This window comes from Chrysoperla carnea, chromosome X (genome assembly GCF_905475395.1).
Source record: "Chrysoperla carnea chromosome X, inChrCarn1.1, whole genome shotgun sequence".
Lineage (NCBI taxonomy): Eukaryota > Metazoa > Arthropoda > Insecta > Neuroptera > Chrysopidae > Chrysoperla > Chrysoperla carnea.
The window spans coordinates 10,923,931-10,943,954 of NC_058342.1; the positions used below are offsets into that span (position 1 = coordinate 10,923,931).

General features: G+C 30.7%; 1 protein-coding gene across 1 annotated transcript; it reads right to left on the reverse strand.

Annotated features, from left to right (window-relative positions):
- Positions 1–233: 233 nt before the first annotated feature.
- LOC123302896 lies at positions 234–17,134 on the reverse strand. Its single transcript, XM_044885989.1, has 4 exons — positions 16,605–17,134; positions 12,483–16,379; positions 3,514–3,654; positions 234–287 (listed from the first exon to the last, which is right to left on the reverse strand). The coding sequence occupies exons 2-4, from the start codon at positions 16,371–16,373 to the stop codon at positions 234–236; spliced, it is 4,086 nt and encodes a 1,361-aa protein (XP_044741924.1). The 5' UTR covers positions 16,374–16,379; positions 16,605–17,134.
- Between the last annotated feature and the right edge of the window lie 2,890 nt (positions 17,135–20,024).

The following is a 20,024-nucleotide window of genomic DNA, read 5'->3' on the forward strand; positions in this document are numbered from 1 at the left end:
AAACTTTTTAATTACAAAAAATGACTAAAATTAAATACAAAATGCGCATAAGAAAATAGATCCATTATTTTATGTAATATGTTGTGTTCGTAATTTATGTACTCTAACCGACATAAATTACGGAACATTCCCCAAGAGTCAGGAAAAAAAAAATTTTTTTTTTTTTGAAAAAAAAAAAAAATTTTTTTAAGCAACCACCGTAAGTTCAAAGAAAGCAAGAAATTCGCCCCAAATTAATCATTCAAACGATATGCATCCATTTTCACATTTGTATAACTAAGTATAAACTATAAATTTAAGAAAAAAAGAAAAATTATATTAATGATTAATAGAATTTTAGACAACCTTAATTAGAATCTATAATACAATTTAAATAACAAATTTAAGAAAAACTTCCAACAATCATAAAGAATTTTTTAAGCTTTAACAAAACATTATTAACTTATCAAAATTTTTAATAAAATATTTCAACCTAACTATCTCTTAATAAATAATTTTCACATTAATTATAAACCATAAATTTAAGAAAGAAAGGTACAAATATATTAACGATTAACCAAATCATAGACAAACTTAATCAGAATCTATAACACAACTTAAATAACAAATTTAAGAAAAAATTTCCAACATTCATAAAGAATATTAAGCTTTAACAAAGACATTACTAACTTTACTTATACTAATAAATAATTTTCACATTAACTACATATGTAAAAATTTTCTAAATAAACTATTTTAATTTATAAAAAATCTTGTTAATAAATTACTCTTTCCTTTTCGTAAGTTAAACTTTAACCACATATGTAGAAATTTTCTTAATAAATTACTTTAACTACATATGTAAAAAAAAAATTTTCTTAATAAATAATTTTAATTTATTGACTATACGTGCAAAGAAATAGTACAACATGAAAAAACGATATCATTAACATTTATAAAGACAAAGAAAAAGAAAACAAATTACACCTCTGACACTTTTTAGAGGGTCAAAACGAAAATACAATGTCAACTGACGAAAAGAATTACTTTGAAAAAAGAAGAAAATTGTTTTTTTAAACAGGTATGTCTTCATCATGACCTGATTTACAATTTTAATTATAAAATTCAAAACAAAAATATTATTTAAAATTATCGAATGTGTTGAATTCCTACTTTTACATATACAAATTTACTTAACAAAGAAAACTTAAACTATTGCACTCGCTAGGTGATTTTAATCGTTATGTTTAAAATTTAGATTAGGAGTTAATTCGCACCACTACAATAAACCATCTTCATGCCACTTTGCTCTTCATATATATTGCTGATACAAATAAAATTCCAGAGTACACCTGTTAATAGCACTTAGAAAATCATACACTAGGCAAATTACACATTAATACGTCCATCAGCATACGATATCCAGTTTAAATATACGTAATTAAACATTCAAAATGTTTTTTCAATGGTCAGGCAAACAGTTATCAGCAAAGTTATATCTATTGCATAAAAATTAACGCCAACATCCAATTATGAATTCATTTACATCGTCATAAGTTGTTTATTGTGAAAGGAAATATACAACATCTTCCATCGAATTTGGTGCTTCCAAATACAACTATGCACTATCCATTTTGTAAAACGCAATAGTTCATCTCCAAAAATAAACATAATTTGTGCCATAAGTGTATGAAATTTCAAATCGTTATCTATAGCGGTGTACTTTCAGATTCGTGTATTCTTGACAAGCATATTTGTGTCAAGAAAAATGAGGTTATGTTACACACAACACAGTTTTTTGAAAAAATTAGATGGTTAATTTATTTGTTATTAAAGTATAATTATTTGAGTGCGAAAATTTAAAAGAAAATAAATTCGGTCAAGTCTTTTCACTTCTTTGGATGAAAATCATTTTATTCATTTGAGTACTACTAAAATGTTTTAAAATTATAACATTGTATCGTTCAAATACACCAAAGTATACAAAAAATATTTTTTTTTTTTTTTTAAGAAACGGTAAGTTTTAAGAAAAGGAAAAAAGACTTGATTTTTACAATAAGTTTTTACATTATGCAATAGAACATTTAATTTGTAGGAATTCAAAACAAAAAGAAAAATCAAAATTAAAAGAAAAATATACTAGATGTTATGTGAATTTTCCGCTCTTCTACTAGGAACATGAACAATTTATCTAAAGAAACTTTTACTCCAACAAACAGAAGTTTTTTTTTTATTTTTTTAAAGAAAATACATCCGCGGTATAGGCAAAATTCCTTCAGACAACGTTTAACCAAAAAGATAATATTACGGATCTCTATGGAAAATTCTAGTATAATATATTACAAGTGAACAATTATTAGAAAATATAACAATAATCATCAAATAAATTATAATTGCTGATAGGTAATGATTTAAACAATTTAATATTTATTGCACGTAATATACGTTTTATAAGTTGTTAAATAATTATCTTTATTTCAGTTTTAGGTTATGTTTATGACAATTTACTTTATATAAACAATTGGTGATGAAACATGGTATAAATTTTACGGAAAAATTAAAGTTTGAGAAAAGAAAAAAAAAATTTAATATTAAATAATAAAATAAAGACAAGATATAGAACTTCACCCAACCAGACGACTAAGTTGTCATTAAGAATAAAGTAATTTATAAATAGCTCAATAAGTTTTCATTAATTTACAATCTTGATGTACCAGTTTCTTTTTTAGATATATCTCTGTACAGTTTCGTAATACCGGAATGAGATAGATTATGAAAATATTGAAGTGTATAATTTAAAAATTTTCGGAAAGAACTATTCTTTTCACACGATTTTTACCCACAAATTTACACAAAAGACCATCCCGAATAAAGAAATCTATGACATTTAAACCCGACTGGACGTCACGGTAAATGAATTTGCAATATTCCGAACTTTTTCTGTGATTCTCGTAGACATAAATAGCGTTGAGATAAATAGCCCTAGATAATAACACTTTAGACTCCGAAATATGAACCTTTTTTTTTTTTAAATTATCAAGTATAGTATCTTTCTCGTTTTGTTCGAACATACGCGAAAAATTAAATTAAGATAAACCAAAGGCAAAGGTATAGAAAGATTGGGGAAATTATTCATATCATAACGATTTGTAGATGATCGAAAACTAGTACTTGACAAAACAGTCAAAGAGGAAGCAACACGGTTTTGTATTTGTTCGATTTTCAAAGCAAAAGAATCTAAATTTTCGAAATTACGTGGCATATCCATAGTTTTAACTAAATCATATGTCCGCGAGTTTAAATGAGAAAATATAATGGTAATTATTTCTTCTTGCGGAAATACGGACAAATTACTCTAGCATATTTACGGATAGAAGGACAAAAATTGTAAAATTTTTGTTAAACCTCTGTGTTCGTCGCACAAATCGGTCTACTAAAATTTCATCAACTTCTAATACAATAATTCTATAAATTCCGTAACAAGTTGTGGTTTCTTTCAAAAAACAAAGAAGTTTGTCTTAAAGGAGGACTCACCAAATCATCAATTCGCCTTCTCGCTCTTCTAAAGGTAGATAATGGCGTACGTTGCCGTCTACGTGGACTAGTGCCTGGGACAGGTACTGCTGGTCCATCCGTTTGTACTTCCGTAATTAACGAGTCCATATTGTTACTAAACTACCAGATTAATGAATTTTACAGATACAATCAATATCCAACCTATAAGAAAAAACTGTACATAAAATGTTCAACAAAAAACTTAAAGAGAGAAAGAAAATACACCAGGTATTTATAAAAAAAAAATTATAATAGTATAACTTCACGTTATCTATTAGAATATTAACGCACAAAAGGTGCTTTAAATGAGTAAAATCTCAATTTTAAAGTAAGAAAGGGGAAACAAAAATTAAAGATCATAAGTAATGGCAGTAACACATATTTATATTAAGGGTTTGAGATAGAATTGAAAGATAAAATGTAGTGTAGATCAAAAAAAAAAAAAATAAATTATCTAGTTTGATAACCGACGAAATTGGTATATCCATCAGTTTACGGTAAATTTCGGTTATAAAACACCAAACATCCATCCATTTGGCTCGCTGCCAAATGAAGCAAAATAAATAAAAATAAAGAATGCTGGGGTTTCATTAAAGAGAATATAATTATTAGTTAAGATTAACGGAGTTACGAGTTGAAAAGTGTGCTAGAGGGCCCAACCCATGCAGTTTTCCGGGATAATTGTACTTTTTAGAGCCACCCTGATATTCAAACTGACAGGTCCAGAGGTTAAGATCAGAACTGAAAGGTATGTTTAGTGTTCAAAGTAAATTCTTCATTTCTTTACTTTCCAAAGGTTACCGTATGGATTTGAATTTCACATCTACAAAACAAAATGTCCAAAAGGAAAGAGTTAAATACAATATCAAAGGTAATTTTAAACTTGAAAGATACTTTATATAAACAAAATCAAATACAAATTTAACGCGTTAAGCGTCATTATGAAAATTTACAAAGTATAGAAATTTAACACATTAAGTGTTTACTGAATAACATAAATCAAGTATTTAATAAATACACATATTCTAAAGTGTTTTCTGAATAACGATTAATAAATTCTAAGTCATATTAAACCTAGAAACCTTAAACAAACTTATATCAAAGGTTTAAACGGATGCATAATATATTGAAATTAAAACATTCCAAACTATCTCCAAAAACCCAATAATTATAATAAATCGAAACATACTAGATAATTTAATAAAAATATCACTGCTTGCTCACATATTGTTTAAGTGTGCCACGTGCAAATAATTTAAAATTGTATATTGAATGTAGGATCCATTACTGTTTTACATTGCGATCCTTGCTGTCCGAGAGCCCAAATCGAAGAGAACTCATAATCAATACTCAAACAAGTAGGTTAGTAAATTCCTCCGCGTAGCGATCACTGCGCATAAGAAAATAGATCCATTATTTTATGTAATATATTGTGTTCGTAATTTATGTACTCTAACCGACATAAATTACGGAACAGGAAATGGGAAAGACATTTTGAAGAGGTAGCAACAAAAGCCAATCGTGGAGCAAGTTTAATAAAGAAGTATATGTATTGCAACCCATGGATACCAGCGAATGTACTAATTAGAATGTTCCAAGTCTTGATTGAACCTATTCTTTTGTGTGGTAGTCAGGTATGGGGAACGAACAGAAATTTTGAAAAACTTGAGAGGGTGAGAACATTATTTTTTAAACAAGTATTAGGTGTAAGTAAATCCACAGCGAGCAGTGGTACACTTTTGGAAGTAGGTCAACCACCAATAGATGTACTTGTTACAAAAAATTTAGTAAATCACTATTTTAGGCTAATAGGTAATGAATGCAAACCGCTTCAATATCAGTGTGTTATAAAAAAAGAAGTTGGTAAATTCAAGAGTTGGGGTACGAAAGTGCGCATGTTGGGTAACGAGTTGGGCATATTTCAGGAACATTTCAATAAAAGATCAAATATTGGGGAAATTTTATTAGAATGGGGATTCATGAAATTATTTAAAGAAGCTGAGGGAAAGCAGAACCTGAAGTATTTTAATCAGCTGGCTCATTATGAGCATGGAGCAAAATACTTGTCCCAGATGGAGCTGGAATGGAGACGAGAATTGGCTGGGTTCCGATTAGGAAGTTGGAAGTACAAACATAGGCTGGATAAAGGCGGGAACAGAATTTGTGTTATATGTGAGGTCTGTGTGGAGAATGAAGAGCATTTATTGTATGAGTGTATGGGACTAAATGAAATAAGGGCGAAATTATGTGTATGTGAATGTGAAAGTGATATGCCGAATGACAAGAACAGTCAAATCAAATTAGCTAAATATCTAGCAAAAATTAGACTATTGTGGAATGAAAGGGTGTAAAATGCAAGTGTTATGTTTTATTTTATTATAATCTGTTCGTTTCGCACAATTAAATAATTTTTATTTTTGGTTAGCTTTTTTTTTATTGTAAGAATTATTGATTTATTTTGTGTTTGACATGTTACATACTAATACGTAATTGTAAAATTTATTGTGAACATGTAAAGATTGAATAGCCCGAAGGGTACATCAATTAATAAATAAATAATAATAATAATAATAATAGTATTGAAAATTATGAAAATAATGTAATGAAAAAAATTACACAATAAAATTAACAATAAAAAGTGTTTATTTGTATTATCATTGATTAGGTACAATTATTTGAATATTTTACTTGTTTGATGACAAAGTAAGCAGGCATCTGACAATTGTTTAGTTACTGAAGAAACATCTTTTGAAATATTGCATTAATAGTATCAATAAATGGCCATTTTAGAAATTTTCTATATACTATCAAGGAAACAATTTATTTGTTTTAAAAATTTTCAGACGTCTGTTGAATTTATTATAATTTTTTTCTTATCGATTTCCACAGATTATAATTATTATTTTATTATCGGTTTTCCAATGTTTATCAAGCAGCATACCACAAATACGATTTCATCAATGTGGGGAAGTAAAAATACTGGAATTTTTGAAAAAATTTTAAAATCTTTGATTCTTTGATTCACTCTTTCAGTTTGAATTCTCACCGAAGCAATGCTATATGTTTCTTCTATCTCCTCTGGTGTAAATTGTGTGTCATGGCTAAATGGAGGCATAATAAAAACTGCATTTTTTTTCCATTGCCGTTTTTATCTGGGGGAAAACTTTGTCTGCTAGGACAACATCACCAGGTTCTATTAAATCGACTTTACCACAATCGTTCGTAATGAAACTGTCACTAGAGCGACCACCATAGCATTTAGATAAAAACTTATAAATCCATTTGGAGAACACCCAACCAAAAATTTAACTGTTTGATGATGTTTATATGCAGAATACATTAAAACTCTTTGTTTCACTTCTGGTGGCAATTCTGTGTTCACTTCAGTGCAGTCGATTATTATTCGTGTTTCAGGATAATTTACTTTAAAAGCTTCCGGTAAAGTTGACTGTACAGTAGCTTTCGAAGGCCAAAATATAAATTTTTTCAATAAAATATTGAGTTGCTGTAAGTTACTTACAAATATTTTTTGCGCTGAAGTTCGATGGATATTAAATAGTACTCCAAGTGTCCTGAATGAAAGGCCTGTTTTTAAGGCCTGTCTGGAAGAATGTTTCAAAGGAATGAAAAAATCGAAAAACTGACGCCGGCTAAACTTCTTAAAGATTGATCATTTTGAATTGACGTAATACCATGAAAACCTTGACAGTTGAGATTTTTGGAATCTTGACTGATCGGATCACATCCCATATCTTTGACAGACTTTCGTAAAGGCACAACCGTAATACAAGTCGTGGTGTGTTGACGTGATTTAGAAGAGCTTTTAAAAATTGTTAAAAAATTGAAGTAAAAAGTGGAATTGTGCAAAACAAATATAATTACAAGTGTTCTTAGAAGTAATCTCTAGTGTTATTGACGGTGTAGTTAAATTTTAAGCTGGAAAATCTATAAAAAAAATTAACTTCAAAATATTTGAAAATTAAATAAGGTTATTTCATCACAATTTAATATTATTCACATTAATAGAATATTAAATACAAAAAAGACTATACTACAGAAGAAATAAAGACAAGGAGATAAATGAATATGGGAAAAAAATTATCCAAGTGTGTAAAGATTTGGATATGGTTATTTTGAACGGTTGGTGCAAGGGAAATAAAGAAGGAGAGTACACATTTGTTTCTGAAAATGAGAAGAGTGCAATTGGATCTAGTGGTGATCAAAACTAATTTACACGAGCAGTATATATTAGATATGGCAGTTATAGAATGTGTGGAAAATACTAAACACTTTCAAATTGAAATTTCAATGAATATATAAGGTAAATTGAAATCAATAAGGTAAAAGAAATCCCAAAAAGAAAAATTCCAAACTTTTGAAGTATATAAATGGAATAACCAAAAATGCGATGAATTCAAAAGCAATATGGTGGGATTTTTACTTGGTTCCCAATCCTTCTGATGTTTTCTGAAATGTAATTACAAAAAATTGAAAATTCGTTTTGTACTAACGTTAACTTTTTTTTCTCTTCATAATATTACATTATTTAAACTTATTATGTAATCTGAAGTTAGCAAGCACTTAAAATTTTTTTAATTTTATTTAAGAAATGAAACTTTATAGAAAAAAATATTATAATTTAAATTTTCTCGATAATAATTTATTTTTTGGGGAAAAAAATTTTTAAAACTTGTCTGACATTTTCCAACTTCATTATTACATTGATTATATAAAAAATAATGATTAATAACATTTTTTAATTTAAGCAATTTACTTACACGTAGTTTTTTACTGCGTTTATCCATTTTTGACGTTTAAAGGTTATCCACGCGGTGTTCAGTGAACTTTCGGGGAAACGATAAAATTTCACCTGTGTATTATTTTATACCGAATATTTTATACGGAACAGCCGCGAATACCACACGATACTCTTGATGAAGATATCTCGAAAATTAATTTAATTTAAAAAAAAAAAATTAAAAATTAAAAACACTGATAATGGTAAACTAATACTGTTTTTCATCACTTCGCTTGGAATTTTTCTCGGCAGATGGCATAAAGGTCAACTTTCTCAGTCCCTATATACAATAACCCTAAGAATTTAAGTGCAGAAGTAAGACAAAGAATAATTTTTTTGCATGACGAAGCACCTGCTCATTTTACAGGAATTTTCAAAGATCACCATACAAATGCAGTGTCTCGAGATGATTGAATTGGAAGAGGTGGGTTCATTACATGGCCACCGAGATCCCCAGACTTCAATCCCTGCGACTTCTTTTTGTGGGGATATATCAAAAACTTAGTGTACCACAGAGGAGATAACCATAATGAACGCGAAGTAGAAGCTCAAATTCGTGCAGCTTTTATAACAATTACTCTGGAAATGATAAGCAGAACGACCAGAAACATCTTAAGAAGGGCTCAAGCATATGTAAATGTAAATAGGCTACATTTCTATTCCTTTTCCCTGTCCTTCTCCTGATAGAAGATGCCTACCACTTTCCCGTGGTTTCCATCGAGTAATATAATATTCATTATATTGGCAGAGAGTAGGCAAAGCTATCCCTAAATGTATTGAACAAATTATATTCATCATATATTACATTATTAAATTTTTTCCAGATAAATGTTTTAATAAAAAATAATAATTGGTAGAGTACACCCTGTATTTATTTATTTATTTATTTATTGCCAGGATAATATACATACATATATACATATAATACTCAAATACGCATATATAGCATGCACCCATAGAGATGAAAATTAATCATCTGTGCATAGGCCTGGTTTAGTTTTAACTTAGGTATATTACATTTACATTTATAATTATGTCCTGTCTCCCTAAAATAGATAGGGAAAAAGTATATTTAAAGATACCAATTGCTGGAGAAAAAGAAGAGATTATAGGATTTGGTAATTGTAACTTCTTATATAAAAGATATAAATAACAGATATCATATCAATGTACATTTTATAGCAAAAAGAATTACTACATTCTATATTGCACTTATGCAATACTAACATAGTTCATTATATTTACCCATCTTCCAATTCATTATTTTTTTTCTTATTAATTTTTTATTAAGGTGTAAAGATTTAAATATGTTTGGTAATAAATTATAATTTTTTACCGCTACCACATATGAGTTTTTAGAGGCTATGCTTTTGTTAAATATATATTTATAGTTTTGCCTTGATAGTTTATATAAAAGTCTCTGCATGTATTATAATGGTAACAGATAGACTCGATGATAAAAGTATCTTTAACTGTTGGTATGGGATTCTCGTAATTTCTGTCTTTAATTATTTCAATTAGTTTATTTTGTATACTAGCTAATTTAGTTAATACATTTTTATAACATCCTCCCCACGCAATTATACCATAGTTTATTATACTTTCAAACAGAGTGTGGTATATTATTTTTAGTGTTTTTTTTATCAAGGGTCCATTTTAATTTGTGAAATAAAAAGAAGAAAAATTTAGTTTTTTTAATGAGGTCTGTGATGTGACTATTCCATCTTGCATGACAGTCAAAGATTACCCCTAGGTATTTACAACTGTTAACTCTTTTTATTTTTTTATTATAAATTGATAACTCAAAAACAGCAGGAATGCTATTACTATTGCAACCAAATGTTATGTATGTTGTTTTGTCAACGTTTAGAGACAAGTAATTGTCTCGTACCCATTTTCCAATATTGTCTAGATATCTATTTAAATTACAACTTCAGCCCAGGATTTTCCCGCACATTTGATAACAGTATCATCAGCATATGCCGCTATTGTTTTTGATGGAAAAATGTTAAAATGTTTATCATTAATATAAAGGACAAAAAGCAAAGGTCCTAATATCGTCCCTTGAGGGACTCCTATTTTTACTATTCTCTTTTCACTTCTGATTATGTTCATTTTAACATCCTGATATCTATTTGTTAAGAAATCTTTAATTAAATTATTCGCTACTCCTCTGATACCGTAATTCTGTAGTTTATCCAGTAATATTTTATGGTAAACAGTATCGAAAGCCTTTGCCAAATCCAAGAAAACTATAACGGTTGGATTATTTTTATTCAGATTCGAATATATAAAATCCGTTATTGATGCGAGTGCATCTTTAGTAGATTTGTTTTTAATAAAGCCGAATTGTTCTTCCGCTAGAATTTTACATTCTGAAATAAAATTATACATTCGTTTATGTATGAGTTTCTCTAGTATTTTTGCAATATTGGAAATAAGTGAAATCGGACGATAGTTCGTCGTGAGATGTCTATCCCCGGATTTGTAAATTGGAATAATTTCAGCACATTTTAAAGCATTAGGCCAAATGCCTTCTCGCATACATACATTAAAAATATATTCTAGTGCTTTGCTAATATTATGACTAATTGCTTTTAAAACTTTGGAATTTCTGCCATCTGTGCCTCCAGTTTTATTTTTTAGGTTATTTATTATCTCCTCTATTTCATTGGTGTCAGTCGGATTGAGAAAAATAGATTTTGTATTCTGGTTAATTTTATTGTCTATACCTACTTTACTACTATCAATTTTAGAAGCTAAGTTAGTTCCAATATTGGTAAAATACTCGACAAACTCATTAGTAATTTCCCGAGGATCAGATATCTTTCTGTCCTCTGTAGTTAAATATTCAATATTATTATCTATATTTATACGCTTTCCTATTTGTTGATTAATGTATTGCCACATTTTTTTACTATCACTACATCTATTTTTAACCTCTGTTCTTTCAAAACTATATTTAGCAATTTTTATCAGTTTATCTAAAGCCTTACGATTGTTATTATACTTAATTTTTAGTTCTAAATTATTTATATTTTTTCCCAGTTGTTATAAAGTTTTCCTTTGGTACCGCATGACTTGATAATACCAGCTGTAATCCAGCTTTTACGCGGGCTAGTTTTTTTATGATTTTTTTTATTTACATTTGACTTTTCTATTTACCCCTGTATTTTACTAACTAAAAGATCAGTAGCTTTATTTGGATCATGCTCAGACAGTAGTTCTGGTGTCCAGTCAATTTTATTTGAAATTTTTATAAGTTTATTATAATTAATAGTTGTATTATTTTCATTAGATTTGTGTTGTATTTGTGTGTTTATTGCTAGAAAAATTGGATAGTGATCAGTAAGGACTTGGTTATATGTTAGAGACTTTAAGTTGTTTGATTTCGACTTGACAAAAATATTGTCTTAACATGATCCAGTATTTACATTTGGCTTTGTTATACCATTAAAATATGGTATGTAATTCTTTTCTAAAAAAAGTAGCTATAAATAACTCAGTTATATTATCACAGTCATTTATGTTGATACTAGCTTAAAAACCCGGCTTCGCCCGGGAGTTGATATGAGATGACGTGGTAGAGTCGAAATAAAAAAATAAACTATGACGTAAAAAGTAAAAAAAAAGTTTATTGAAAACGTTTTCTCATTATTTACAATACTTGTTTATAAACAACATTTTTCATTTTATTGTCCGGAGTATATATACATAAATTTTTTGGATTTCCTACTGTTGAGCAAGCTACATATAGCTGACCGTGAGAGAAGCAGGATTCTTTGAGGTTAATGCCACAATATTTTAAAGTTTGTCCTTGCGCTTTGTTAATTGTAAAACTAAAGGCTAATTTTATTGGAAACTGCAGTCTTTTAAATTGAAATGGCAATTCCGAAGAGATCAGAGGTATTCTAGGTATAAATACTGTCTGTCCTTTGGTCTTTCCAGAAATAAGTTCAGCTTCAATGATATTATTCGATAGCTGTTTTACGATCATTCTAGTTCCATTACATAATTTTGGGGAGTTGAGATTTCTGAGTAGTATGATTGGAGTTCCAATTTTCAGACGAAGGCAGTGTAATGGCATTCCTGGTACTTGTAAAGAGTTTAGAAATTCAGTGGGGAAGTTGACACTTTCTTCAATGGATACCATCGTGTCGATCGATTTATATATTTTCTCTTCACCAGGTATTTTCTTTAGAATATTAAAATTGATATCGTCAACAATATTATTTTTAGTGGCCAAAATTGCTCTTTGAAATAACCACTCTGCATTAGTATAATTCTGAATAATATTTGGATAAATTTTGTCGATTAGTTCGTCTTCAGTAGTGGCTATATTACAGAAATCACTATTAAGTTCAATGAGGCCGGTCGTTTGGTCAGTAGGATATGTACCTTCGCCGATTTGTAAAAGTATTTTAGCAAATTGTGCTGTTGTTTCATCTCTTGATAATTCAACTCTCATGTTTTTTGTTAATTGCAGTATTTGTACTTGTGGCCAGAGATGTGATTTTTTCAAGCATGCATTGATCTCGTCTGCTGATGTTGACTTGGGAATAGCTGGAAGTGTTTGTCGAAAATCTCCTGAGAGTATGAGTAGAGCTCCTCCCATTATTTCAGAGTTTTTTCGCAATTCTTGTAATGTTCTGTCCATGGCTTCTATAAATTTTTTATGGGCCATGGTGCATTCATCCCAGATGATAATTTTAGCTTGTTTTAAAATTTGACCACGTCCAGATTTTCCTGAAATTTTACATACCGGGAATTGTTGTTCGGCTATATTCAATGGTAGTTGTAAGGCAGAATGGGCAGTTCGTCCTCCTTCCATAAGTGTGGCTGCAATGCCAGATGATGCTAGTGCCAGTGCGATGAGTTTTTTAGCACGTATTTCCGCCAGTATTAGATTTATGAGAAACGTTTTACCAGTGCCTCCTGGTGCGTCCAAGTAAATAATTCCACCAATATTGTTATTTATCCGGCTCATTATAACGTCGTAAACTTTTTTTTGATTGTCATTGAGAAGTGGTTTGTTGTGAGCAATGTATTCAAGTAGTTCATTGATGTTGTAACTTTTTTCCTTCATAATTTCGTAGTTTAGCACACTAAAAGCATTTCTTTGTGGTGCTGGCATTCCAAGTTCTACTAAGGCCTGATTATTTATTGCTAAACATTTATCTTCTAAGCGAATGAGTGTTTCATTGAAGATCTCGTCATTGAATTCTATAGTCAGTTCAGGATTAGCTTGTTGGACTTGGTACAATATATCATCACTCATACTCCTTTTGAAAGAGTCCCATAGCTGTTTTGGGTTTGATGGGTTACATGTTGTTAATATTATAGCGAATAACTCTCGAATTTGTTCAGCTGAAGCTGTGAGTGTGGCTTCTTGTAGTGTTAATTCCCAGTGGTTGTCGTTTTCCAATAATCCTAAGCGTTGACATGCTTCTCTGTAAGTCTGGCATAGGTAGCCATTAACGGTCCTGAGATCTGTAAAACTTGTTGGTCCCCGTATTTCGTGTAACAACATCCGGAGATAAAAACATTCGGCATTGTTTGGATGTACAGTGAATACTCGACCTATTGCGTTAGTTTTTATGATTTCTGGATGACCCTCCTCTGGCATTCCTTGTTTCCGACGTTGAAAAATTTTCCTTGTTTTGTCCCACGTATAATAAATAGGGACGTCGACATACAATAACTTTCTGGCGAATGGATCTGTTTGACACAGTTGGAAGAAAGCTGTTAATGTTGTGTTCTGAGGTGGTTCGCTTGCAATTTTTCTAGCCGAGTCTTTTGTGAAGTAAACTCTCTGTCCATTCTCCAAATGTACTGCTAGATGTTGCACAGCTGGTTCGCGTTCATGTATGGGAAAACTAAAAATCCTCCACGCTGCTTCGTTACTGTTGATGTATCTTCCCATTTGGTACATGAGGATCTCATCATTTCTGTTATTTTGTTCGCTATTTTGGACTATTTGAAATACTGCCATATCACTACCTTTGTTTACGTACTTACATATATATTTAATAGATTTTACTGAATTGCAGTATTCAACGTTTATATGTGCTTGGAACATTTTGGAAAGTAGTGGATTATACGGTACTACCCATTGATTATCTATTTCCAGTTCGTCTCTGCCTTGTATTCGTATTTTTGCTGTGAAGCCACCGTTTTTCGGTGATCGTCTTCTATATTTGGGATAGCCGTCATCTTCAGTTTTGGTATCGTCCAAGTACGGTTTTGGATATTTTTTCGTACATTTTCCATCACTCATGCATGGCGCATTGAAATTTAATGATCCACATGGTCCGTGAATCATGTTTTTCACTACTATGTTGTAAAGCTCCGGATCTTTTTGTGGATCAGGAAATTCAGCTCGGATGATTTTGTCGATATCCGTGGGATAAATTTTATCGTGTAGCCATATGAGATTGTGTGAGTGAGGTAATCCTCGTTTTTGCCACTCAATTGTATACATCCATGAAATAACAGTTCCAAAGATGTGATATTTTGTGATGACTTCAATAAATCGTATTTGTTTTTGTCGAAAAACTCGGGCTATTATATCGTGTCGATCTATGGAGGTTTGTCCGTATTTTAGTTGTTCTTTGATCTCTGGCCATGATGAATTGCATGTAAATGTTATAAAGAGATCAGGTCGTCCATATTTTCTTACGTAGGTCATGGCATCTTGTGTATATTCGTGCATATGTCTTGGACTTCCTATGTATGATGAGGGTAAGATTACCATTGTTCCAATATCGTCAATATTGCCGTCATTCATGATCGCGTCTCGAAGGTGGATGTATTCTTCTGTGCGTAGTTTTTTCTGATTCAATCTTATGTAAAGCATCCGTTCTGCTTCTATTTTTGCGTACATATCTACCAGAAATTGTTGGAATAAACGGCGAGTGTTGAGTATGTGATTATATGTTTCATTGTCTCTGATCATTAAGCGGTAAGCATAGAACTCCTTAGAAGTGACTTTTTTGTTTGTTTCTATGCCTGTTTCAGGATGAATTTGTTTTATATTGAAATGGTATCCGTCCTCTCCGTGCAGAAATATTAACGGATATTGAAGAGCATCATATGAACGGTGTGTCTCTGCAATGCGTTGTAGTCCTTTTCTTCTTCGATGTACAATTATGTCACGGCTTGTATTTTCATTATCCACAACTACAATGGCGACTTCATCTACCTGAGGTGCATTAAATCTGCGTTCGTGTTCTCCACGTGGTCTTTTATCGGCTCGAATTACAATTTTATAGTCATCAGAAATCATGCGGTCTAATGTTGTTTTGAATATATAAATCAGTTGATTATACTTGTGTAAGATCCTCTGTACATCTTGGATTATTTCGCGTCTCAGTCCATTAAAATTTGTGCATCGTTGATCAATTTCTTGTTCTTCATTTCCGATGAAATATACTTGTAGAAATTTATGGTCTTCGTTAGACATTGGCAGTAACGATCCTATTTTGTGATAAATTTGCCCTTGAATTGAAAATACATATTCAAATTCATTTCTATTAGTGTTAGTCGAAGTAGCACCGAAAGAAGTCATTTGAAAGCAGGAGTTATATGATCTTATATTTTGGAGAAAGTGTTTTGATTCTAGTGTTTCCCCGAGCATGTAATGCAGAAATTCCTGCGGAGGTGCTTCAATTGGTGGTAATCGAATTTTTCCATTCATGCAACAGAGACCTGGTGTTTCTTTACTGAATTTTTTTGCATGGCAAAACTGGCAAACGTTATTCATTTTTCCAATAACAACGTATTTATGATTGTAATATTTTTTCGTCGGTTCGTAGTGGAATGCTTCCTTTGTTAGATTATCTTTTAAAATTCTCGACTCTTCAGTACTTTTATTTGCTGTTCTTTCTTCGCTTCTTGTGCTTCTCAGGTTACTCATTCTGGTCCGTTGATTCTGTAAACGTGCTTCGTGCTCTTCTTCCGTTTCATTTCTTCGAGATTCTTTTTTTTTTCGCCGTTTCGCTGCAGAACTGGCCAAATCTCCTCCTCTCTTACGTCTGGGCATTGTATTCTATAAAATATAAATTAAATAAACATTTTGTAACGGAAACGTGGGGTACGTTGAGACAAAAAAAAATATATTTAACCTTCAAGCGGTCGAGCGATATTTTGTTTACGGCCAAAAGTATATAGAAGGCATCAATTCGACGCCGCGCGACTTTTTGAAGGTTAAGAAAATTACAATTTAAAGAAAAAAAACCATTAGAATTAATTAAACACTATTAAAAATACTCACATTTGAAATTTCACGATAAAAACCCACAAATAACTTTTTTCTATTTCGTTTCAAAATCGAGAGTTAATTAAACACACTATTAAAAATACTCACACGTGATACTTCTAAATAAAGGCTCACAGATAACTTCTCTTCTTTTCGTTTTGAAATCGCTCGTTTCGCTGTTCAAATTAAACTAACTCTGGTGAGCGACACCGGGCTCTTATATATTCAGAGAGCTAGGCTCTAGAATATTCGAGAAATTTCTCTCTCACACCTTCTAGAGTATTCTAATGAAGTTCAAATATTCGATAACAGATGGCGCCACTATGGAGACTATACACTATGACTATTGGATGTCTTGAACGAAGTTCAAATATTCGATAACAGATGGCGCCAATGCACTTAATTTCCAAGTTGAAGGGTCGGAAAGTCCCTTATATCTTTAAAAACATGCCCTTTAGATTAAAACGGGAACTTTCTTGTTCGAGGAGGGATAAAGGGCTATCACACCACATAAGTCCCTTTATCGTGTCGGGACTCCTTTTTAAGTTTTATCGGCCCGCACATTTTATCGACTTAGTTTTATTATATATATAGATTAAAATCACCTACTACAATATGATTTTTAATTTTAGAGTTATTTTCTAGATAGGAGCTTAAATTTGCCACAAATTCCTCTTTCGCCAAATCATGACTTCTGTATAGACCACTAATTATAATATGATCTACACTACTAATCTTCAAAGTTGTTGAGAGAAAAACAGATCTTCCCACATTTTCTATATTTGTAGATTGATTCATATAGTCTGCTATATACATAGCAACACCATCCGCTTTCTTGTTGAAACTTTTATTGTAGTGTAAATTATAATTTATAAAAATTTGGTGTATTTAATGTCCACGTTTCTATGCACACAATAACTTGAGGTTTTGTTTGTAGTCCATCAACAAACAATTCAAGGTTCTCAAAATTTGTGTTAAGACTTCTTATATTTCTGTGAAGTATAAATAAATTATAATTTTGTAGCACAAGGTTTAAATATTCAAAGTTGTCAGTTGATTCTTCAATATAAACATTGTTATTGTTTTGATTGAGATCATCTGTCATAATCAATCTTCAGTCGGTATTTGTTAGTTACTATCCCTTGTGCTATAAATGTCAGGTAATGCAATTCTAATATCATGTTTTGACTGTAGTTTTCTTTGGTTCGAGAATTCTTCCTAGGTAGTCTGGTATACTTGGTTGTGTTGGGTATTCGATGGCCCTCAACCATTTGTTTAGTTTGTATCTGATATACTCACAAGCTTTTGTATCAGAAGCGACGTGGTTTGTACACTTGTTTTTATTGAACTGTTTATTATGATGAAGACACTTAACACAACTCTTGTTTTCACTTGTGCAGTCCTTAGTGTGATGATCGCCTGCACATTTAAGACACTTTGTAGCATTATTACACTTTCGTTCACTGTGATTCATTCTTCCACAATTAAAACATATACTGAGGTCAATGACATCGTATACACGGCAACACTTATGGCCTACAAACATAACTCTCGAGTTCATAATACTATAATACATACTTGGCGCTAGCTCAAGTATTATGGTTCTTGTGTCCTTTTTATTCTTAAAGTCAGCAATAATACCAATATCACCACCAATTAAAGAACTGTTTCTATTAATAATATCTTCCAAAAGGTCCTCTTTGCACATATCACTCTACATGTCCACAACTTTTATTTTCGGTTTCTTTTTCTTTTCTTGTTCTATTTGATAATTAGATCCTAATTTTTTACTCAGTAAAGTTACAGTCCTGTCAACATCTTCATGATTCCTGCACTTAATTATGACCACCAGATTTCGTGGTCATAACTGTATTTATCTGGGCACTTGTGTTCATTGTAAGGTTTTCTTTAACGAGTTCACATGTTTTGCCAGTATTTTTATCATTCCCTGTGACAACTATATTTGGCACTACTTCCGTTTTGTATTTTTTATTATTAGATTTCACTGTATCAGCATATGATTTCTGGCTTAAATCAACTTTATTTTTTTCAAGTAAATCATTGAGTAACTTGTTTTTTTCTTTCAATTCTTGGTTCAGCTCTCTGAGCAATTCACATTCAACTTTAACTTGTACCAATTTGTCCTCTTCATTGCGATCCAATGTTTCATTTAGGTCTTTATTTCCAGTGATATTTAGAGGGACGTTATGTGATAGATTAAGCTGTAGTTCCTCCTTCTCATGTTGCTTAATTTGCAATATAATTTTCCTTGCATTTTCATCTAAGTTGGTGTAGTTTTTCGAGGTTATGTCTTGATTGTGATGATCCGGACATACCACTAAATATTTACCCACATAGAAACCATTTTTATATTTGTCTCCCTCGTAATATACATTTCCACAGATGACACAAATTACAATTTTAGGAACCGTCAAATTAGGGTGACACTTAAAAACTTTATCTGGCTTATCAGGAGGCACCGGATTCGTCGCCATTTATATTGATTTACTTGGTCTGCAGCGCACTTTCTACTCAGTGTTCACCAGCCATTTGTTGATAAATAGTTCACGCAAGCTTGGCTTACTTGAGCTGAAGCACAGTCTTGACTTATTGTTTATGACACTATTATTTTACATGAACTGGAGCGCACCATATTTTTTAATTATCACAAAAATTACGTTTTAAAGATTGTCCGAAAAACATAATATGATTTAAATATGTATTTAATATTTACAAATAGTAAATAATAAACTCTACAAATATTCTTAAAACCTCACTTTGATTTATAAATGATAAACATTAGACGAACACTTAAAAGTAGTCTATACAAATGCTTATCGCATTATTTGGAAGAATTAGCACAAGATGATTATAATAAAGTTAATTCTAATGAAATTGCTTTAATGAATCGAATCAGAGAATTAGAGCAACGTAAAATTAGTGAAAATAAAATAAACTTAAGTGAAATAGAATATAAATTTTTAATAAGAAAATTTGATGGAAAACAAAATGCAATCACATAGATGGATCAATTTGAAATAGAGTGTAAAGGTATAACATTAATGAAGCAACATTGAAAGTGTAAGTTTTAAAATTATTTTTAGATAGAAAGGTTAAGGAATGGTACGATGCTAATATCATAAAATTATTTTGTTCGGATTGGGAAGTTTGGAAACAGTCATTTATTTTATTTTATGGAAAAAAAGGATGGTCCCCTTTCCTGAAAGTTTTAAAAGTAACGAAAATTGTTTGAAAATGGTTAATATGGTTGAATTAAATGAAATTATAAATGACCAACAAGCTATTAAAAAGAAAATGGAAAAAGAAAAACATATTTCAACAGAGGGAGGCATAAGTTATAAATTTGTACGTAACAGGAAGAGAATATATGTATCCGCGGAATTTGGTTTGAAATTAATTCTTAAAGTTCATCAA